This window comes from Dipodomys spectabilis, unplaced genomic scaffold (assembly GCF_019054845.1).
Source record: "Dipodomys spectabilis isolate Male_0828 unplaced genomic scaffold, ASM1905484v1 ptg000069l, whole genome shotgun sequence".
Taxonomy (NCBI): domain Eukaryota; kingdom Metazoa; phylum Chordata; class Mammalia; order Rodentia; family Heteromyidae; genus Dipodomys; species Dipodomys spectabilis.
Genome location: NW_024870746.1, coordinates 20,361,847 through 20,385,988, shown reverse-complemented (window position 1 = coordinate 20,385,988; position 24,142 = coordinate 20,361,847). Strand labels below are relative to the sequence as shown.

The 24,142-nt window shown below is 44.7% G+C and overlaps 1 protein-coding gene across 2 annotated transcripts in view; it reads right to left on the bottom strand.

Annotated features, from left to right (window-relative positions):
- Positions 1-467: 467 nt before the first annotated feature.
- The window catches only part of Kcnh1 (potassium voltage-gated channel subfamily H member 1), a 313,617-nt gene continuing 289,942 nt past the window's right edge, over positions 468-24,142 (bottom strand). The window contains exon 11 of one of the 2 annotated variants that reach the window (XM_042682005.1): positions 468-1,332. In XM_042682005.1, the coding sequence (XP_042537939.1) occupies positions 472-1,332 (861 nt within the window). In that variant the 3' untranslated portion in view covers positions 468-471. The remainder of the gene's footprint in view (positions 1,333-24,142) is intronic. The other variant, XM_042682007.1, reaches the window with a different exon arrangement.

The following is a 24,142-nucleotide window of genomic DNA, read 5'->3' as shown; positions in this document are numbered from 1 at the left end:
TGTCTTTGGAGAGTTGGGTGAAGGAGGCCAGGAGGAGTCCTTGGCTCTCTTCTACCAGTCCCACATGGATGCTCCTCTTTTCCGGTAGTTTTCATCTTTTATAAATACTATGGTAGTAAAAAATATTTAAAATGAAGGAAAAGACCTTTTAGACAGCAAGCCCCTTCTTCCAGAATTGTGCAAAGACTGTTCAAATGCAGCTGCCATCCTGCAATGTGTAGCACACATCGCTGCCCCTATCTTTTTTTTTTCCAGAGAGAGAGTGAGAGGTGAGGGGCCATTGAGCACACCTAAGCCATTTGGACCCCACTTGGAATTCTCTGTCCAGAAAAGCCTACTTGAAAAACTGTTGGGCATGTGGGCATGTGTGGAGGCGGTGGTGTCCGGGCCAGGGGTGCAGACATTTTGTCTTTGAACTTCTTCTTTATGGTTGTTGTTGGTTCTGTTTGTTTTGTTTTTCTTACACACCTCTCAGCTGGCTCCAAAAATGTCTCTCTCTGATTCTGGGGATTGGGGCCTTGATATTTCAAACAGCTCCTGGGGAGACTGCGAGGACCTTCGGGAAGTTAATATCCTGAGAATCTCGGAAAGCTGTTTCTCGATATGGGTCATTTTGGCGTTCAAAGCCTTGATGTCCTCCTTCAGCTCGTGCTTCACCTCCAGGACCGTGGCCTGCAGGGTCTGCTCGGGGATGGGGTAGAAGGAGTGTTTGACCTCTGCCAGGATGGGACTCCTGTCCTGGGGGCTCCGGGCCTCGCCCGCGTTGTCCAGCCGGAGGTCGCTCTTGGTGATGCCGCTGTCGCACGAGTCTGTCTTCTTCAGCGTGGCCTCGCCGGACGCCTTGGTCCTCTCGGGGAGGGTCTCCATCGACTCGGCCTTGGACACCTTGTTCCAGTCCTCGCCCTTCCCACACGTGTCCCTGAAGCGGGCCCAGCCCTTGCGCTTGGCACAGTCCCCCGCGCTGCCCCGCGGGGCCAGGCACTCGGAGCCGGGCGCCTGCAGCTTGGCGTGGTCTGCCCCGCCCGACGACGTGGAGGCCGGCTGCAGGGACACGGGCGTGGCGGGGCTCTCGCGCACCGTGACCACGCTGGCCTTGACCAGCGTGTGATTGGCCGGGGCGGGCTCCGCGAGGGCATTGCCCTTCTCCACGTCCAGGTCATCGAGATCCCGACCCCCTCTCTCGGCCGCCAGCCTGGCCTCCTTCTGCTGGCGAAAGCGCTGGAAGAGTCGTCGGACGGGGTGATCCGGGGGCAAAATCAGGGGGGCCTCGTTCTTGCGTTTCATGCGCTCTTCCTCTTCCCGTTTCACGTCGCTGATCTTCCGGAACACGATCTGCAGGGAGACAGACAGACACACGGCGTTCACTGGGGGGTGGGGTGGGGTGGGGTGGTGGGGGGTGGCTGCAGGGACAGCTCAGCCCCTGTACGACATCTCTGCCCAGCTCCCGGGCCATCTCCTAAGGCCTCCGTGGCCTACCTGGTAGCCGACAGCCCTTTCCCTTTCTTCAGGCCAGTTTCCTAGCTCTCCAAAAGTGGGGAGACTGATGCGCATTGTCTCCCCCTTCTTTAGGAGGAACAAACTCTGTCCCCACAAGCTGGAGACTTCAAGTAGCATCCTCGAAGCTCTTGCTGTCCTGACTCTGAGCCTGGGCCTCTCTTAAGCTTGTTCTTCCCTACAATTCAGAATCACCTGATAAACTTTATTAAAAAATCACTTTCCTGTTCCCACTTCGGACCTACTTCATTGACTTTCCAGAGGGGAGTAACTGAATCTGTACCTAAAACATTCTGCAGGATTCTGATGCACAGACTTTGAACATTTCCAGCCCAAACCACTCCCCAGGGAAAGAAAGCTCATCTGAGTTCCCAGAGAGGGGATATAGCAAAAAGGCTTCTATTCTATTCCATCTATAGATCTATACCCAAGTCAGTCTGGTTGCCTGTGAGAAGTGAAAGTCTCAGACAGAAGCTCTCCTTTCTTTGGGTATCATAGAGTAGAACAAAGATCCATGAGTTTAAACAGAAGCTTGTCTTAATAATTTCCAACACTTAGGCAGTGTATGGCAGTTCCTAAGGTACTTTAATGTTATTTCTGTTTTACATTTTTAAAAAAAATTTAAAATTTTATTGTAAAGGTGATGTTCAGAGGGGTTACAATTACATGAGTCAGGTAATGAGTACATTTCCTTTTGAACAGTGTCATTCCTCCCTCATTTTCTTCTTTCTTTTTTTGGGGGGGTCCGGTCATGAGGCCTGAACTCTGGGCTTGGGCGCTGTCCCTCAGCTCTTCAGCCCAAGGCTAGCGTTCTACCACTTGAGCCACAGCACCACTTCCAGCTTTTTTCTTTTTGCTTATGTGGTGCTGAGGAATCAAACCCAGGGCCTCATCATGCAAGGCAAGCGCTCTACCACTGAGCCATCTTCCCAGCATTCTGACTCCCTCATTTTCTTGTAATGTTATTTCATGAATTCCGTATTGCAAGGCCATTGGAATATATATTATTCCCATTTAGGTGTGACCAAACTACGGCTTGGAGTGGCTGAACATCACATAAACAGATAAGTTGCCTATCAGGAACTTGTATCCAAGCTACGAAATCCAAAATCCACGAGATAACCCATAGGTTAATCATTGATAAGGACAATACTTCATGCAGAATGGTCAGGAAGAGAATACAGGGCTTTCTTCTAGGCTAGAATCCATCTAATCATTGGGAAGCTTTGTAATTTCTGGTTCATATTACATGTGGCAGGTAGATGCTAGGACATGTTTTTATCCATATGTTATCTGACTTCATAGAAAGCAACCTACAAGGGATTATCTTTTTTTATGAAATTGCTGAAGACCAACATTGTCAAGGTCATTAAGATGAGAAAAGGTCACAGGTAAAGGATGAAACACCTTCTCTATCATTCCAATCTAAAACTTTATGCTGTGTGTACACAACTCCCAAACCAACCCAAGTCCTGCCATAAGGTTTGGCAGGGGTTCACAGTCTTGGTGAGTCATACATGGTAGTAGCATACCAAAAACATGACCTGGCAGAACTACTCAAGTCCCAACTCCAACTTCTAGTCATGTGATGTCAAGCAGGTATTTTTAACTTGAGAGTCTCACCAAAACTAGGGACAATCTCTACATTTCAGACCTGAGGTAAAGCTAACACAGATGGCTTATAGGAAAGCACTGAATCCTGCTGTCTATGCTCTCTCAAGGACCTTATGTACCTGAATCACCCAGCCTTCATGAGCCCCTATCCAGCAACCTCTGATGGTACCTCTCAGTAAACTTTCAGATATGACCAATGAGGTTCATTGTAGAGTGCCTAGCATAGAGGTATCTAGTAAAATAGGTATTGCCTAATACTAGTAATCAATCAGCAAATTGTAAAGCATTAGCCTCTGCCCATGCTTTGATTTCTTGGTTCAAGCTCCTGTCACTGAATGAATTTACATTGTGGTCACTAACAGGAAGGTAAGTAGATACATGCTAAGTCTTCAACATACTTATCTAGGACTTAATAAGTGGCTTTCTGATCTCTACTGGGAAGCATTTCTTCTGTAACCTCTCATTGCCTTCATCAGCTTTGATGGCATTATCCTGCCTCCCCTTGTTCCATCCTCAGTCCAGCCTCATATGAAGTCTAAAGTGCAGATCGATGCTAGGGTACTCAGGAGAATTCTGTCTACTTTGAAGAGGGCTACAGCAACCTAACCAGAGACATCACAAGGATGAGGGGGTAAGGATAAGTAAGTAGATCTACTAGTACCCTGTTCCTTGACTCCCAGTGCTCTGAGATGGATGATGAGTAGCCTTCCATCCCAGTATCCCTATACATACAGGTCCCTTTTCTCTACCAGGTATCCAGATCTTCCTCGAATCAAGGCCCAAATCAAATATCCTCTCCTCCATAGAGCCTTCCTTGGCTTTACCAAGTTCTAAGTTGTCCTTTCAGATCCATTAGCCCTTTCTGTTCTGTTACTGCTCTGATGCCTTAATTACTTAAACTCACGCCTAGCAGAAATAATGACTATTTCCTCTCTGCTCTCAGCCTTTCTTAGAAGGGAATGGGGAAGGAAGGTAGGATGGAGAGAAAGCAAATGAGAATATGGATGCACCTAAAAGAGACAACGACTTTCAGTGCCAACTCTTCTGCTTCTTACTTTTCATTTTTACAGCATGTCTGATTCCTCACGGGATCCCTGCCACCCTTTTTCAGTCGAGCTAATTCGAGTGGGATTTTATTCTTTATAAACCACAATACCTGAACAAGATACCAGTTGTTCACACATCCATATCTTATCCCCTCTGAATGTTCTGTGATCACGACAGTACTTTTTGCATGCCACACATCTTTTGCTTATTTTTTCTTTCACTTGTCACCTAATAGCACAAAGATTGTGTTGGTCACTATGCCCAGCTTTTAGAAATGCCTGACACTAGGATACCCTCCATAAATACCTGTGGAATAAATGAATGGAAACAGTTAGGTTTTTGCTAATGAGTTGAGGGAGAATGTCTTTGACATGGGGGCAAAAAGCCATAGAGCTCATTGTATGTGTTATAAAAGAAAGGATTTGGCTCAGGACATTTATGGCCCTCTTGATCTCTCAACATCCGAGGTCAGAAGTAGCCCTTTAGCTTGAAATGTGTTGTCCCAACAAGGGTAGGGAAAAAGAAGTTCATCTAACATTGCGGAATCGACACAAAATTTATTCCAAGACGGTTTACAAGTGTTCAGGCAGGCTTTCAAAGGTGTCATACTTATTTGTAGTGAGTGCTAGAAGGGGTGGGAGGGGATCGTAATCCATGCTATTCAGCCTGAAACTAACATAGACAGCATGTTCCAATTGAGACATTGCCAGCCTGGGCCTTTTTTAGGAGGGGGCAGGGTGCTCTGGGTCTACATTGCATCTTCTGAAGTCTATTGGATTTTTCCACAGTGTCATCATGTGTATCAGAGGAGGCCCACCTGAATATCACTGCCTCAACCAATTGGCAGGTGCACCATGTCTGTACCTTCCTTAGAGAATCAGACAGTAATGCCAGCCTCCTCCAGGAGACAAGGCAAAGGATCTCATATGGAGCTGGTGTGGCCTGACAGCTTTGCTGATCTGCTGTCGAGGGTTATGCTTGATAAGTTCAGTGCTGCTTAGAAGTTAGTCATGGAGTCTGTCTCAGAGGCAGCCATGACCGTGCATTTTGACAAGTATTCGAGGTCTGAGTGGGCAGGAGTGGCTGTATGAGTCATGACAATTCGGTCTGTGGCACCAGCATCAGCTACTACGGTACTCTGGCTGCTTTTAAGATACTGACAGATCCCTGTGGCAGGACAGGTGTGGACAGGCAAGACCCTAAGCCCAAAATGTGCTCTAGATAGAGGCCTGGCCATCTAGCTTTTCCTCAGGGTTCCACGAGGGTTTAATAGATGCTGTGAGAGAGGAAAGCATTTCAAGTTGAAGTAAGTTTGAGCTTTGTGGTTGTGTTAAATCAGTTGTTTTCTTGTAGGATTACTCAGAGCCTAATATGCTAATGTATACTGTGAACGTCTGAGAGAAAGTGCTCAGCATATCTTAGTCCATTTTCCTCAGATCCTCTCCCTCCCATGAGTCATGTTCCCTAGAAATGCTTCATATAAACACTAAAAGTCTATCATTTTGTATGTGTGTGTATGCATATTCCTGTTCCAGGCTACATAGTACCTCTGAATGCTACTGCTGAGCCCATGGAGTTTGGGAGGCAGAGGTGTCCACTGAAGATGTTCTACCCCCAGGTAGATGGGCCTGTATCAATCCACACTCAAGACATAGCTAGTGGTGTCACATGCTCTGGTCTCTGTTCAACCCTCCTTCCTCTAACCATGCTAAGTAAGTTCAGGTGCTAGAAAAATTCTGGGTCACTTCGCATGAAGATCCTTCAGTTCAACCCTGCTCTTCCAACTTGATTTCTATGTGACCTAGGATCATTTCCCCAACTCTCCCCACCTATAGGTCAGAAAACCCTTCCAAGTAGTGCCAAGCATAGTTCAGCTGTACGTTCCTCCTCAGGGTATTGCAGCCCACTGAGAAAAGGCTCCATTGGCTGGTCTTTTTCCTTAGATGAAAGCTCTCTAAAGACAAACCATCTTTCACATTTAGTCCAGCTTATGAAGGACTCAATAAACTGTCAATAAATCAATACTATGTCAGTGTATGGACAGGTTATGGCTGCCACCCTGTTCATAAGGCCCAGGCTCTGGCAAAAGAAATGATCTACGCCCCTCCTACCCAATCTGCTTTTACGGTCTGAGGAGACAGAGGAGACTGCAGGATTTATTCTATGTGCAACATCTAGGCGTATGAAGGTTAGAGTCTAATAAAAATCCTAGTGGGCTTCCATGTTCATTCATCTGTTTCTTACTGACCTCATACTTATTTCATTTTCATGGATTGACAAATTTTAATTTTATACTCTTACATAAGCTTAAAGAGCTGAAATTTAGAAGCCATCCTGAGATAAACCTTTTTTTTTAAATGAGGACAATAGCCTTTGTTCTTTTGTATAAACTGGAATCTTCCTAGGGAAGTCATTCTAGTTTCATCAAAAGAGTCTAAAAGGAAAACTGAAGAGCAAAGTGTCTATGTTGGCCCCACTGGGCCCTAAGCAAGCCACTTTATGCCTGCCTCCTGGCTGGACAGCTCACCCCCAGGTCCTATAAACGCAGTGCCAGGTTTCTTTTTATTTACTGGACATTATTGTATGCTTTTATTTCAAGGAAAGGTTCTGTGCCCGAACAATCATTTGGAACACCACTGAGTGAGATCATCTCAAAAGATCCTCTAGAGAATGGAGATTTGGTAGTTTTTAATGCTGCAGTTCTGTTTCTATAGTGCTGTATGGGTTAATCTACACATTCAAGTGAACCATTATCTTACAAAGACTAGCTTTACTGTGAGGAGATGTGCAGGGTTCTCCATCACAATTTGACAACTGAGTAGAACAAAGTTTAGCAGGTAGAGTGACCTGTTCAAGGTCACATCATTAGAAGTATAACTTACAGGTGTGGGCTAGTGCCCTTTTCTTCATCCCAGGAATCCTTAGATAGGGACCATAACAATAGGTAAATGTCAGGGTCTATCTGAAGGTATTACGAGACACAACTAATCACTCACTGGAAGGGCACAGCTCTGGAGATAGACATCCTCCGTTCCCATCATGAATCCAGACACCATGAGGGGGACATACATTTCTTTCCTGGACCTAGTAGACTGAATTCTGCTGGCCTCCAAGAGCATAGGATTTTCTTATTGTCTGATGGGTCCTGAAAAGCTTATAATGCCCCATATTAGCAGAGGTCAAAGGACTCCTCTGGGGAGAGATAGCTATGATACCTTGCTGGTCCTACTCAGCATCCCTCTGAGGTTGCCCCCTAGCAATTGCCTTTAGTAAGTGGTTGTTGAGCTGACCTGAATTGACCCTCCAATCCTTAAGCTACAGGGCTTTCTGAGCAACTATTTTGATTCTAGTTTGACAAATCAGTCCCCTCCTGGGATCTGAGGTGAGTCAGGGCAATCGAACATCTCTTCTGGGTTGCCTTAAAAGTGCACCCAGCCTCTTTCAAGTCTAACCCTTTCCCAAGTATCCCAAGTCAAGACTAAGCCAGAAAAGAGTAGGAGTCCCCTTCAAGAGGGTGCCAGTAGCCTAAGTAGAAGAAAGGCAAACCTGGGATAGGAATGGACTTCCTTGAAACTGGATAGCTGGGAGATGTGGGATGGAGTAGAATTAAGGCACTTAATAGAAACTATAAACCTAATGTCAATTCCCAGCGATTTGCATATATGAGTAGAATCTGAGGTATGAGTCATAGAAACCTATGCTAAACCCAAAAGGAAATTAGTTTGCTATTTCATTGAATTCAGACATACATCGCCAATCTGAAATACTCAGGGTCGAGTAGGAAGAACACAGGCTTGGAATGGTCCCAGCCCTGCCACTAACTGGCCACTGGGTGACCTTGTGTATGTCATGTCCTTCATTGGTTGGACTGGATCGATTGGTCTCCAGACTGTCTGTCCTGCAGAACCACGTAGAGCGGCGTCGCCACAGAGTGAGAATTGCCTGAGGTGGAGTTAAAAACCAGGCAGGTGCCACAAGCGCTCTCAGGTGAGTCTGATGCAGGCAGCCTGAGCAGTGTCTGAAACCCCCAGGATTGATGCCTCCTCTCAAGGTCCCAGCCACTCTGCCATCCTCCGTGGTATGTGTGTGTTTCTGCTCATGAGTGAGTGGGACTACACACTTCCAGCCTGCCTGTGTGCTACCTAGGACCTGAGTCTTTGAGCCCCCAAAGGATGACTGAGGTGACTAGATACTAAAATAACTTTTGGCTCCTTTCCTGGTCTTGATAAAGACCTGGTTCTCTGTCTGAAGTGGTGGGACCCAAAGCCAAGCAAGGGTATACTGAGCACTTGACTTCAGGTGTGGGATATTCACCAGGTGGCCCCAAGAGAGAAAAGAGCCCTGCCTCAGGCCTTCTCTCCTCCCAGGGATGGGGACCATCTTGTCAACTGATATAGGCTGTCTTGAGCCACAGAGAATCAGGAGGACAAGGCCCCACCCTGACAACCCTATGGAAATGACATGAGTTTTGCTCATGGTTTCCTTAGCCACCAATCCTGTCCACAAGTAACCCCTGAGTGGTTTTATGGCAGATGATAAAACATGGAGATTAACGAGCTCAGCCACTTAAGAAACTTAAGACTTGGAAAAACAAGCTTCAGAAGGCTTGATAGGATAAGGTAGTTGGTTAGATTTTGCTTTTAGAAAAGGACATTGCTTTGTTATTTTGTTTTATTTATTTATTTATGTTTGGGACAGTACTGGGAATTGAACTCAAGGCCTGAAACTTACCATTTGACCCATGTCCCTAGTGTTTTTGCTTTTAGTTTATCTGGGCTGACCTCGAACCTCCATTCTCCTATGTCTGTCTCCCAAGTAGCTAGGATTACAGTTGCCTGGCTTATTTATGAGATAGACTCTCACACTAATTTTACCTAGGCTGGCTTTAAACTGTGATCCTCCTGTCACCAACTCCTGAGTAAGGAAATAAAAAAACATGCCTTAATACTTTCCACTTCCAGGATGATTATTTCTATTAGTATGGAAACAAATACCACACTTTCCCCCCTTCCACGGCATCATGAATAGGTGACTGCTCAAACCAGGGAGGTCCTGCACCTCAAACAGAAGAAGAGGCCCCCAGAGGGACTGAAGAAGGTCATACTGTCACTGCTCATTGAGCTAGTACTGTGCTGCCAGAGCCTGAGGCTAGAAGGGGATAGAGCCCAGTCCTGCCCTCCAGGAGGTACCAGGCTGCAGGCAAAAGCACCAAGTGGGCCCAGAGAGGGAAGAGCTCATGGAATCAGTATGCAGTGACAGACAGCACTAGTGATCACCAGGGCTTCCTGCCAGGCAGACGAGATCATGTTCCTCAAGCCTGTTTCCTCATCTGCCCAATCACATAATACCACTGATTGCTAGGGCTATAATACGGCCTAAGTTTGATTACTTAATAATTGCTCAATAAGTATACTCTTTGTGAAAGTGATCCCTAAGATCACTGTAGAAGAATGATAGGGGGATAGTGGGGATAAAAGGTTGAGGATTTGGGTGAGGGTATTTCAAATAGGAACAGCACTTATCAAGACACAATGGCAACCAATGTAGAACAACATTTTGAGGTGGCAGGCTAAGTGGTAGGGCTGATACTGGACAGAGAACTCAACTCCTATGTCCAAGGACTATGTCCACCTGCAAGCAAAGAACAGATGCTATCTCCTACCACCCTGCAGTAACCATAACAGCTGTGTCTGTTTATTAACTTCACTTTTTCAGATGCTGAAACTTCAGTCTAGAAAGGATAAGTAACTCCCAAATGGATAAAGCTATGGAGCTATGGTCCAAACATAGTCCCTGGCCAGCCAACTGTTCTCCAAGGCTTAGAGAACCATCCAATGGCCATTTGGAAATTGCAGTATCATTTTCAGGCCATACAAAATGATCAGTAGAGGCAGATGGTCATAGGCAGTAGATGAGAAGCAGAAGAGACACATACATGGCTGTTCTGCCATGACTTCAGGAGCCTTATCTGGCCCATAGACATGTCTGTGGCCCAGAGACATATGTGTCATTCTGCTCAGAGAATGCCTAAGAAAAAGGAGTTTCTCTCAGTATATGCGGATGACTTAAACCTCATAATGTGATCTTATTTGGAATAAAATGTATTGCAGATATAAGAAAAATAAAGATCTTTAAATGATATTAAGTACACTGGGCCCTACATCTAATGATGGACATCTTTATAAAAGACTGAAAGAGAAAGCTAGGAAACATAGAGAGAAAGGTCATAGGAGATTTCTACAAGCCAATGGATGGGAAAGACAGCTACAATCAACCAGAAGCCAAGAGACAGGCATGGAAGGGATCCTCCCTCCAACCTCCAAAAGAAACCAAAGCTGTAGACTAATGCTGATTACAGACTTCTGGCCTCCACAGCTTTGAGAGAGAATATTTCTATTATCTTAAGTTAGCAGGTTTGTGGGTATTTGTTATAGCAGCCATCCGATAGATAAAGACAAGGTTCCTTTACCACATTCTTATCCTCCCATCTCCTGCTGGCCCTGTCTCAAGCCCTGCCACAGGCTCTTGTCTCTGCCAGCTGTTCTCATGGTTCCCATGCATCAGTATAAAACTGTACACATGTAACAGCATAGCACACAGAGGTATGTGTAAGGGCCAGGTGTAGTGGCCCACCCTGCTATATGCTGATTGCAGATCCTAAGGAAATTGTTCTATCAAAGTCTTAGTTGGCATGTAACATGAAATGTCTATGTAAGTCTTGCATGGAAGAAGGCCCAAGGTGGCTAAAGCAACTAGCACTGTCCTCTTCCCTAGAAGGACCCAAAGTGATGGGTGTAAGGCTGAGGTGAGAGAGTGTGGGACACCACTGGAAATCAGCAAGAGAGAGACTGGAATCTTGTAAAAGTCAGAGGCCTGGGAATACACAGCATGGTAAGAGAAACAAACTACCTGGCTACAATCCTTTCTCCACAAGGTAGGTGAGTGGAGGGAAGAAAGAGTCTCAGCAAACCACCATTGGATGCTAACAATTGTGGCTGCTAGAAAGTTTCACAGTCTTCACAGGCTCATGAGCAATCGGAAACCTGCACAGTGGCCACACTTTGCACAGGATCTTCCACCCAGCCCCCCGTGCTATATCTCGGAGCTATCTTGAGAAGTGAGTGACTACGTTTGGGCTATGCTAGGTGTCATAAACCCTGCATATTCCTCTCTGTGAGACCCTCCAGAAATTCGACTACACCGCCTGGAAGGAAGACACCTCAGGATCCCAGTGACCACTCTCATGACACTTGGGGCCCAGGAGAATGACTGTTACTCAAACCTTTTGGGTGGCCTGCACGATAGGAGTAGGTGTTATAATACAGAAGCAAATGGAAGAACTCACTCTCGAGGATCAATGAGGTCGTTCATTCTCTGAAGCTAAGGGTGTGGTCAATCTTAGTGTGGAGTCAGTAAGTCCCAGGATTAAAGGCAAGGGCCCACAGCATTCCCACTAGCTCTCCCCTGTGTGCTGAATCTGCACCAAGCCTAGGCCTGTTACAGACAGGACAGGGAGGAAACACTGTGATTCTTGCTGCTGTCCTGCCTTGAGCAACTCTTTTGCTCCAGCTGTGACACAGGCACATATACACAGACACTAACACAGACAGACACACACACACACACACATACACACACACACACAGACACACACACACACACTGGCAATGTCCTCCAGTCCAAGTCCTGCTTCTAGGGGTGCAGACAGGTGCAGATCCTGCCCCCACGCCTACATGATTCCCACTTCCCCTCCCCCTGCACAGGCCAACGCCCTGTCATTAACAGGGCAAGGAGGAAATTACCAGGGTTCCCACTGCCAAAGAAGCCTTGAGAGACTGCACTACAGTGCCGGGAGGGAAATAAAACCATCATTGCATAACAAATCAGCACCCTCAGACAGATCTTCAGGAGACGGCTGCATGCTAAGTAGGCCATCCTATGAAAGGGTGTGAGAGCCATGGAGAAGACCCTGGTTCTCACCACCACCTCTTCCTGTGCAGCTTCTGGGCCCACACCATCTGGATCAGATGTATAACTCATCAGATATGCAAATCTCACCATAGGAACAACTATTTGATGCTTCCAAAAGATATACAGATGAAATCCTTGATGAAAAATTAAAAGGATCATTAAAAAAAAATAAAGTCCAGTGAAACCCAATAGGAAGCAGGCAAATAAATGGTTAAATGAAACTAAGAAGACAATGCAGGTTATGAATAAGAAATCCAGCAGAGATAGAGGGAAAGAGAGAGAAAGAGAGACTTGGAAAAAGAACAAAAAAGGAAGTTTGGAAAATGAAGGGCTAAGTAAGTAAAAAACAATACAGTTGAAAATCTCCCTTAAAACTGTAAACTTGCACTTGGTGGCATACCATCCTCCCCTGGTGGGATGTACTGGTTAATGCCACCACTGCCACTGTAGTAGTCAGGCTTTGAAATGTCTCTTGGTTCTCATAGCTACAAGGACCAATGGACCCTTTCTTCTCCCACCTCTGCTCAGTCTAGTCTCCCAATCTGTACGACTTGTAGGACAAAAGGAGGCAGATTTCTGTCCAAGTCTGAGACAACCTGTCTTTTAATGATTCATCTATTGCCCAACTGCAGCTTGAGTGAAATCACGTAATGAACAGATGCCTACTGAGCCCACCAATGCTAAGCATTTCACATACCTTAGCTTATTGCCTCTCAAGCCCATTAACTGCAAGCCCATGATCTAGGAACTATTATTCCTCTTGTAATAGTGAGATAGTGAGGAATCTCAGGCTCAGAGAGGTTAAATCTTTTGCTAATGTTCAATGAATAGACAGAATCATAACTTCAGCCAATGGCTATCCAAAGTTAAGATCTGATAGATCCCAGACTAAAGGAGCCCTAGGGGAAAGAAGAATCTCATTTTTCTGAACTTGGAAAGATTGCCAGTACCCTGGAAAAAAAGCCCAAGTGACTGAGGGCCAAAGAGAACTCTTCCTAGTGGAAACAAGGAAACAGGACAGCTTCAAGCTTGGCCTTGGGATGTATGCTAGACTTCTTTAATGACCAATGAGTTGATCACACTGTGGCCAGTGTTGATGAACCAGCCTCTCACATAGAGACCAGTGAATTCCAGGTCTCGGAGCTGAGACTTCAAGGCTGCCTTCAGGAGTCTCCTTCTGCCTCTTGCAATCTTGCCTGCTATGGACCTGGGCATATTTGATTCCAATTCCAGAGGCCATGTGTGGTAGCTCCTCATTCCCAGGCTACAAGTATAATAATAGGTCTCCAAACCACACACATTTATACAGTCTCCAGGCTGACTAATGACATGCATCCCGGGCTTCTGCCCCAGTGAAAGCGAGGGCCACGGACAAGGGGCCAGTTCCTCCCTACAGAGGCCTGGCCATGCAGCCGGCCAAAGGCGTTCTATTCTGTTCCTAATAGGCACACACACAGCCAGCTGATTTTCGAGAGGGTTAAGATATATCAGCACATCTGCGAAAGTGGTATTTTAATATTCAGGAAACAGCAGATGCAGAATGAGGAGATTAGGGGTGCACAATCAGTGGGTATGTCATTCCTACCGCCTTTGTTCAGTATTTCTTTTCACGTGATGTTACTATAGGCCTATGGTAGACAAGCACAGTTTGCAAATTGCATTTCTTTCCTTCTTTCCACTCACTCACCATGAAACTGGTCCTGAATCCAATACAAAAATAGGAAGGCGAATGTATCTATTCCATGAGTAACTTTTGGCATCTGACCCAGAAGTAAGTTTTGGCATCTGGCTCAGAAGTTGAGATAAGTTAAAGATCTGGAAAATTTAGCTTTCATGTCTACCTTGAAGCAGGAATGTCTGCCATCTTCTTGGCCTTTAAAAAATTGTTAAAAAATGTATTTTGATAGCTTATAAGAAATAACAGAGACTCCACTGCACCATAGATGCATTTGAGAAAAGTCCTGTGCCATTCAGCTGCAGACTGGGTACCACATTGATCTCCCATGTCTTATCTCATCCAAACACACACCTTCCATGGGGACTCTATTCAAGGATTGATTCCATGTCCAGATGACCAAATAGTCCTTTATCCCTAAAGTAGGCTTAAAACTATTAGTCCAGGCATTCCAGGACCTGCTCCCCTTTTAAATCCAAGATAAATTATGAGAGGGACAAAGCTCCAGCAGATGGTGAACTGGCCTCTTGAAATGGTTCTGGAAACGCAGCTGCCATTTCCACCTGGTGTCTTTGCTCATCATCACCGTCCAGATGTGATGGCTGCGGCACAGTAAAGTCCCTCCCAGCAGTGGCCAGAACCCGAAAAGCTTCTTGGCTTTTCTGAGAGAGCAGAGGCAAGGGAAGAAAAGCTCTCTCTGCACACTAGCCCCATGAAGTCTGTCTTGCTTATGAGGGACTGGTGGCTCCCGCACAGAAGCTGTAAGGAAGTTCTAGTGAGCTGGGGATCTGGAGGCCACAGAAGTGGGTTCAAACTCCAGGAAAACAGGGCAATTGAGAGGGACAGAGGCCCAAAGAGAAAGAATGATTATGATGTAATGAGAAAGAAGGAAGAGAAGAAAGCTTTGCAGAAGCACTCAACTATGAAGGCAAAATGAAATAAGAAATATCAAGAGAAAGGGGAGAGGACACAGAGCTACCAAGATGGCAGAGAAATGAGCCCTCATGTCCCCAGATCACAGAGAGACAACAGGGGCTTTACCCACAGAAGGAACCCAGATGAGCTAACAATGATGGTCCTGGGTGACAGGCGCTGGACTCCTTGTGCTCCAAGTGCTGCTCTAAATATTGTACACTTCATTTCAGTGAACCTGGGCAACACGCAGGGAAAGCTCCTATTGCCTGGCTTGTGTGACCCTCAAGATGTGGGCTGCAGCACCCCCTGCCCTTCCTCCAGCATATTCCTGTGGAGGCCTCTGCCTCCTTGGCTCTTACCGGGATTTAGAAAAACAAGGACTTGCCATCTTTATTTGAAATTAGATGTCACTGGTGTGGTGTGTGTGTGTGTGTGTGTGTGTGTGTGTGTGTGTGTGTGTGTGTGTGTGTGTGTGTGTGTGTGTGCATGTTGCCATTCTCATCTCCCACCAGACCATGTAACAGACAAGAGTTCAGACAAAGCTGAATTCTCCAAGTAGCTCTCCACCCATACTCTGTCTCTTCATCTTGAAACATTTTTCTCCAAAGTGGGTCCATTGTTAGGCCATTCTTGTAATGTACCCATTATGCCATGCAGGGTTGGCATCTGAATTAAATGAGGTATATAAAACACATGGCACTCTGGGACTCAGTGATGTAGTTTCTCCTACACTCCTTCTTTTCTCATTGTGAGAAGACACTGAAATTTTTCTATTTGCAGGGGGATCACATTACCACTTGGCTAAAGGAGCTGTGTCTCATCAAACCTAGACCTGGGGCAAACATAGACATGTTTGTACGAAGACTGGCAGAGAGATACTTTAATGAGTACAGGAATGGCCAAGAAACAGCCCAGGATCTGGAGACATTGTGTGGCTGTGTGAGGCAGCATGCCACAAGTTTCCAGTCTCTCACTTTTCTCCAAATGCCATCCCCAATTTTCAGTGATATCTCAAAAACATTTCACCAGTAGACCCTATTATACATGGTTTTGTCATAGATGAATAAAAAGGCCACATAATTAGATGAGTATAGCTGGTAGCTGGCTACAACGATTATTTATCTCACAAATGCGGTTGGGGAGGCTCACAGAGGTTATTTGGCTCCTATGAGGGAGAGCTGGCCAGAACTTGAACCCAACCTCATTTTCCCTTCCTCCTGTCCAGCTGCTAAGGAGTCAGCCACTGCTCAGCCATGGCTTCCAGGGATCAAGTTAAACTGGCTGGGACAGCAAGAGCAAGGAGGAGAAGTTCCCCCTCCCACCTCAGGAAGAGTTTCTGCTGTTCCCTCTTGAAAATCAGCCATCCAACGAGTGAGCCAATTAAGGCATGTTAGGAAGTGACAGGCCACCAAGGATTCTGCCAGAACACACATCTCTCTCTCATGAAATGGCTTCAGCAATTAGGCTCTCCTCAAACCAACAGGAACCACAAACACACCAGGGACTTACAGGAGCGCTGCGCCCGGGGAGCAGGTGTTTCACTGCCTACCGGCAGTGCTTCTGAGGCCCTTGCACGGGTTCCCTGCAGCAAGTGTGGGGCATACAGAGCCAGCCTCATGCTCTCACCCAGTTTCTCCTGTTGGGAGGGCACAAGCTAGAAAGTGGAACTGTCCCCTCCAAGGGCTCTTCCTGGACTAACGCTTCTCCACCTTCTGCTGTCTTCCTTCCCCTCGAAACCCTTTGCTTTTTCTTGTTGATTTGCCATCTTTCTATTATGTATTAATTATTTGTGTACTGCGGATTGAACCTATGGCTGTCTACATGCTAGATAAGGGCTCTAGCATATGACCCAAGCCACTACTGTAGTCCTTGGCATTAAAAAAATAACTTGCAATTATAAAGGTGATATACAGAAGGGTTACAGTTAAATAAACCAGGTAAAGAGTACATTTCATGTTGGATAACGTCACCCCAGTTTTTCCCTCCTGTCCCCACCCACAAGTTGTTTAATTCATTTTCTACCAGTGAGAACCACTGCTGCATTTGTTCAACTTTTGTCCGGCCATTGGGTATTTTGGGGGTTTTGTTTTTTGTTTTATTTTTGAGAGGTTGAACTGGGAATCTTTATTAGAAAGCCTGCGACTATGAGCAGACACATGTCTCCAAAAAACTTGTAGCCTCCAATACACTTAATACTGTTAGAAAACTCTCTAAAGGAGAGTCAAATAGGGACACCATGCTAACTGAGGCGACAGTAGACATGAAGCACGATGCCATAGTTTTGGTTCTCATAGTGTCTCACCAATTTTTCCTGGACTGGAATTGAACTTATGAGCTGGATGCATGTAAATACCTAAGTTAGTGGATTAATACTTTTATAGCTCTGATGAAAAAATTAGTTATGCCAGTAGTCATGTGGGCAAACCAGTAATGATAAAAAAAAAATCTGTAAGAATGTAGGGATTCAAAGAATTTCTAGGCTATTCTTTTTTTTTTTTAAGAACTGCTAGATGAAGCATTCTAGAAAAATATATCATCCATGAAACAGCAATGGAAGGAGAGTATTTAAAACATGGAAAACAGAACAGATTAGAATAAGGTGACAGAAAACTTCAGAAAGGATTATGCAGGGGGAAAACAAGAAATAATATATTAAGGCATACAGAAAACATTATTAACATAGATGTTAGGACATGTGACATGAATGAGTGATAGACAAATGGGCAGCCATGTATAAAAACAAAACAGGGGCTGGGAAGGTGGCTCAGTGTAGAGTGCTTGCCTTGCATGCAAGAGGCCCTGAGTTTGATTCCTCAGCACCACATATGCAGAAAAGGCCGGAGTGGCGCTGTGGCTCAAGTGGTAGAGCGCTAGCCTTGAGCTGAAGAGCTGAGGGACAGCACCCAGACCCAGAGTTCAGGCCCCATGATCAACAAAAAATAATAATAATAAAATTTTTAAAAGACAGAAATAAAAAAGAAGAAAAGGAATGCAAGAAAAGTATTTTTTTTTACCTTCAGGAAAACAGAAAGTGCTAGTATTAAAAAATATATGTCAGGGCTGGGAATGTGGCTCAGTGGTGGAATGTTTGCCTAGAATGCATGAAGCCCTAGGTTCAATTCCTCAGCTGGAAGCGGCACTGTGGCTCAAGTGGTAGAGTGCTAGCCTTGAGCAAAAGAAGTTCAGGGACAATGTGCAGGCCCTGAATTCAAGTCCCAGGACCTGCAAACAAACAAATAAAACAAAACAGAACTCAAAAAGGCCAGACACTGGTGTCTCATGCCTATAATTCTAACTAATTTGGAGGCTATTAGAGGATTAAAGCTTGAAACCAGCAGGACAGAAAAGTCTATGAGACTGCTCTCAAAGTGGCAAAACACCAAAGTTGAGCAAAAAAGCCAAGTGAGAGCACAAGGCCTTGAGTTCAAGCACCAGTACCAGTACTGGCACAAAAATACATACATATAACATACATGCATGCATATATCCATCCATCCATATATACATACAAACAAGCACAACTCACCATTGACAAAAGTCAAGGCAATCTGACTGCAAAGTTGGTGCTTTAGGAAACTACGCACCCACTCTGGGCCCTGGTGGCCTCTTCTGTGGACTGAATGGATTGTGTAAAAAGCTCAAGTCACACTTGTGAAGGAGGCCAATCTGATTATGTCAAAGTTGAAAAAACTTTGACACAACAAGAGACATAGAAAATAATTAAGACAAGCTATGGATTAGGACAGCAGTTGGCAAGCTAAGGCCTCTACCCAACCTGGCCCACCACCTGCTTCTGTAAATAGAGTGTTGTTAGAACACACCTGTACCCACTTGTTTACATGCTGTCTGGCCACTGCGGGGCTGCAGAGGCTGTTAGTGTAAATGCACCAGTTATGGCCCACAAAGCCAATAATGTTCTCTAGACTTAAAGAAAGGGTTTGCCAACTGTTGGACGGAAAGACTTTTCTTAATATATATGGACAACAGCAAATTAAGAAAGATTGACAGGATTGGAGGTGTAGATCCGTAGTAAAATACTTGCTAACATGCAGAGAGACCCAGGGTCCAATCTCTAGCACCGCAAGCAAGTAAGCAAACAAACAAACAAACAAAAGCCCTAAGGGCATGGTGGGGCATGCCTATAATCCCAGTCACTGGGGAGTAGTTAGGAGCTTGGATAAAGTAGTACAGCACTAACCTAGCAAGAAAAAGCACTGACCTCATTACCTTGCTCATGTAACTGTAACCCCTCTGTACAGTATTTTCACAATAAAAAAAACTTATAAAAAAAACCCTTAGTACTTAAAAAGAAAATAATTTTGTAGCATTTCACTGGGTTTTCAGGAAAATGAGAACATAGATACTTGGGTCCAATTCCCTGGATTTAATACGATTTTACTATTTAAAGTTTTCAAATGTCTTCTAGAAGCATTTTGAAAAAAACTAACTCAGACTGCAGAATAAATATGTCAAGGGAAAATATTTGTCATAAATGACAAAAATAGCTCCCAGAAATTAGTAAGAAAATAATTGCAGAGATAAAGCAAGGCCACAGAAAAGGAAATATAAATGACGGCTAAAAGCATGAAAAAAATTGCCTAACCTTACTTAGAATTAGAGAAGTACAAATTAAAGCTGCCATTGTTTCAATGATCTGATTGCTAAAAATACAGAAGTGTGACAAGAGGTTTTGTTGATAAGGGAAGGGGAAGCAAGGGCTCTCAGCCTTCACGGGTGAGTTTTCAACACCTCTGTGAAGGTCCCTTTCCTCCGGTGTGAAACCATGCTGACCACAGATATAAGATAGCTGTGAGGATGAAAAAGGCAATGTATGTCAAATACTTAATGTGTAGCTAATACCTACTTCCCTAATGCTACCTATTAGTATTAACACATATGATCACATTTGTGTTTTCTTCACAAGACTAAAGGCTGTCACTCTCCAAGGAGATCTCTGTGAACACAGATCACGTCACATTTCTATGTCTAAGTCAGAGACCGGTATAGTGCAGGATCCGGAGCATGTGCTAATTAAACACCTGATGATTTTGAAGTATAATAGCTCATTCTTAGGTTATAGCTGCAATCTTAGGCTTGCTTGAGCTCTTCATTTCTAATAGGCTATGAATCAGCCTAGACCCCCAAAGCAAGAGCTTTGTAGCCACCAGCTACAATGAACACCTGAGGGTAAGGTTTGGTATTTAACGATGATGCTGGAAGCTGAAGTGAATGGTTCACCCATCCACTTGAGAGATGAGACACACCACACCTGGGCGGGGAGAGCTACTCTGGGCCAGGGTAGATACTGTAATGTGAGTTTCATGGCGCCACCTGAACACAAGTCTCAATAGAGGGGACCCTTTCTGCCCACTGGTAAGAAGTTGTGAGACAGAGAACTTCTAGCCTGAGAGACATTGATGGGATGGACATGGAAATGCTTCTTGATGGCTGTCTGAGGCCTTCTGCTGTACCGATAATTCTGGACATTCTACACTGACGTTATAAATATCCAAATAGCCCCTGACCGATAAAAAGATTTCCTATCCTTAAAGGAAGGGAGAGGGCTTTGGAGCAGAACAATGCCCCTCCCACCCCTCACATACCATGTTTCAATAGGAGGAGGGTCCCTGGCTTCCTGGACACTTCAATGTTTAGCTTATCATCCTCACTTCTAATAACAATCCCTCCCCCACCCTCGCCCTGGAATACTAGAGAGCTTATAACTGACACTGCCTAGGCCTGATGCTGTCTCTCTGCCAGCTCACTTCCACTTCTATTTCTTTGCTTCCTCTGATAAGAAAGGCAGAGGAGCCCCAGGAGGATGCTGGACCCACCAGGGAACCTCAGGAGGTCACCTGTTCCCGTCCTCTGTCTTCAGGCCTGTGACTTTCTAAGGCGTTCTGTGCCGACGGTCATTCCTCTTGGTGTTATTAACAATGTGACAGTTGGCATTTGGTGCTGCTTTATGCTTGACAAAAAGCTGGCACACTCATTGTCTCATTTGGGATTCTGCATGTAGGGCAAGTATTCTTATTTTGTATAATTGAGGAGACAGAGGCTGAGTGAGGCAAAATCTCCGGCTCTTCCAAGCCTAAAATATGCTATTCTCTTTTCCCAAGGTCTATGCAGTACAGAGTCCTTCTGTAACCAATTCTGGATTCAATCATCTAATGGCCAATTATATATACACATAGACAATTTGGTCTGTTTTAATTTAAATCCAATTCCACTTGCTTACTCCTTTACAGATACGGAAAGGGGCTGGTCAGGACTCTTGGCTCCTCTATACTTTTGCATAGTAAGGACAGCAAGTGATTCATCTGGAGCTTTCTCTTTGCTGGAATGCAAGCCCAAGCTCTTCTCCCCTTTCTGGCCAGCTGAGGTGCAGAAGTTGAAGGTGGCTGGGGAGGGACTGTGTCTTAGTTTTCAAAGGCTTCAGGGAGATAGGGGTGGGGAGGGATGCAGTACCTGCTCATCAGATGGGGATTTATCTCATTGAGAGCTCTCAAGAGTCTGACTTGCTCCCTCTCTCCTCTAGCATTTCCTGCCAGGCTGAGGGGTGGTGGGCTGAGCAGAGCTGCCCACTAAGAAGTACCTACAATGGGCAACACCTGCCAGTCCCTGAGGATAGGAACCGTTAGCTCAGGGTTGGCTAACCGTTAGCTCTTTCTTCTAAGCCTTCCAGCCAGAACTCTCCCGCAGCCTGCAGACTCTGGTCAGCTCGCTGGAGCCCCAGGGGTGGGGCTGACAAGGTTCAGAGAAGAGTCTGCTTCTCCAGTCTCTGCTTAGGGCTTCACCTTCAACTGGGAGAACACACAGAGGTCTGCGACAGACAAAAATAACCACCTTTCTGGGGTAAGTTTTGGATAAGCGAGCAGCCTCTGTCAGAGCAGCAGTGATAGAGTTAGGGGTGGCTGTCAGGAGCCAGGAAGCAGAATTTTAGTTCAGAGAGGCTGGAGAGCCCATAGGTGAAACACAGTGGGCTGCAGTGTCCATGCCCAGAAAGGGAGGAGGTGTATTTAAAATCCCTCTCTCTGTGGCTGACACCGCTGCTGTGAAAATGTAAGAGGGACGCTGCTGGCTGACAGGGGCAGGCTTTCAGCTGTGAGGCCTCCTGAGGTCTCCTTGGTATTCATGTCCTCCATGAGACGCATTTCCCTTGCTCTAAGGTTTGCCTCTGAGGATCAGTTCCTTTTCTTCCTACTCTCCACTCCCAGATTATACTGCATGTCTCCCCAGTATCTGGACACCCTGGTTCCATCTCCAATCTCCTCCCATGACATACCACACATACTCTAAAACATTCTAATTCTAAGACCCAAACATTCTAATCATGAGCAACAACATCAGCAACATCATCAGCACTGAACCTTGTCATGTTCTTTGCACACTATTTAATGCTTGCGGCAGTCTAAAAGAGGTACTATAGCCTCACTTTCCAGATGAAGGGATGGAGACTTGTATATCTTAATGGGAGCACTCAGATTCAAACCCAGAGAATTGGTCTCCAGACCCTGTCCTTTTGCCAATCAACTCCACTCCTCGCAGTAATTTCATTCATCCTCAAGTTTACCCATTCCCACAATGGCTTCTGTAGTCATCGGGAGAGAAGTGTCTCTTCCAGACTCATTCAGCCTTTCCCAGAGCACTCAGCCTATACAGATAGTGCCTGGGTGGGAAGTGCTCCTGAGAGGGCTTGCTGAAGTCCTCCCCATTTCCAGAGCACTCATGTGCTCAGGGGAAGCAAACAACCTTCAATATTTGCAGGAGTGAATGCATCAGGGAAGGTAAAATCTAACACCGAGTAAGCAAAGCATTTAAAAGTCAAATAAAACTGACCTTTGCTTTAGCCACTTTAGGGATTATGATAGCTGCTGATTCAGAACTTATTTGATGGATGCCTTATGATTTCATTAGAAACACAGGCTGCTAGGGCAGCATGTCACTTTAGTTTCTCTGTGCTACAGACGAGGAAACTGAGTCCCAGAGAAGGGTAACGATATCCTTTAGACCAGGGAGTCAGCTCTTCTAATTCTCAGACCAGGCCTCTTACCTGGTAGGCAGAAGGCAAAAGAAGCACACACTGGTTCTTACTCTTGGGTATCTATCACAAATATTACAAGTCAGAATACAGTAAAGACACTTACCCACCCATGACATCCATGCTTATTTCTGTACTATTCACCAAAGCAGTGTAAATGTCCTACAATGACTGAATGGATCAAGAAAATATGATGTATATATTTGTGTGTTTTAATATATATAAATATATACCATATATTTTATACCATATATAATATACTATATATACTATACATACTTATATCTACTATATATATTTACCTAGATATATACTATATATTTATATATACTATATATTTACATATATATACTATATATTCCTCTAGAAATATATGGTATATATTTTATATAATTTCATAGTCTTTATAGTATATATTATATATACTATATTTTATATATTTTACTTTACAAATATATTTTATACATATATAAATATATATTATATAAACAAATATATAATGGAATTTTACTCATCTATCAGAAGGAATAAAATTATGTCATTTTCAGGGAAATGGATGGGCCTAGAAAATATTATGTTAAGTGGTAACTCAGGCTCTCTTACACGTGGAATTTAGATCCAAAATATAAGCATATATGAAAACAGAGGCAAGGTTGTATGCATATATACACAAATTAAACTAAAGCATTGTATACTCAAGAGACATTCCCAGTGCAGTAACTTCTCTGAATAACTAATAAACAGTTTAATTAAATGAAACCAGGAAGCTGAAACGTGTTTTGTCAGGAGGCCAGTAGGGTAAAGGGAGGGGGCAGATGAACGGAGAGATGAATGAGCAGGCACATACAGTCTTAATGTTGAATGTATATATGCTAAAAGTGAACACATAACTTGACGGTATGCATGAGATTGGGAAAGATAGGGGAAAACAGTGGAAGGGGTGACATTGATTAAGATGCATTGTACTCACAACCTGACTTAATTAAAACCGTTTTGTACAACTACATTAAAATTTAAAAGCATGTATTGGTTGTTTCAGCTAAGTATAGTAGCTAGTTCTCATCACTCCATCCAGGCAGATGACATTATTTCCATCTTAGAGACAAGAAAGCTGAGGCTCAATGACATATCAGGTGATGAGTAGAGGGTCTGCAGTGTTGGGGAAGTTCTGATTGGCATCGCCTTCTTTTTCTATCTATCATCTCACACTGGACAAACATGAATGAAGCCCAGACATGTTTTGTGCAAGGTCAGGCATTACACAGAAAGCTAGGAGCAGAGAAGAAAGCCTAGTCCTGACTCTCTGGGAATTCATAGTCCAGGACAAGAAACAGGCAGGGTATGGGTATGAGTGCGCGAGCGCGCGTGCATGTGTGTGTGCGTGT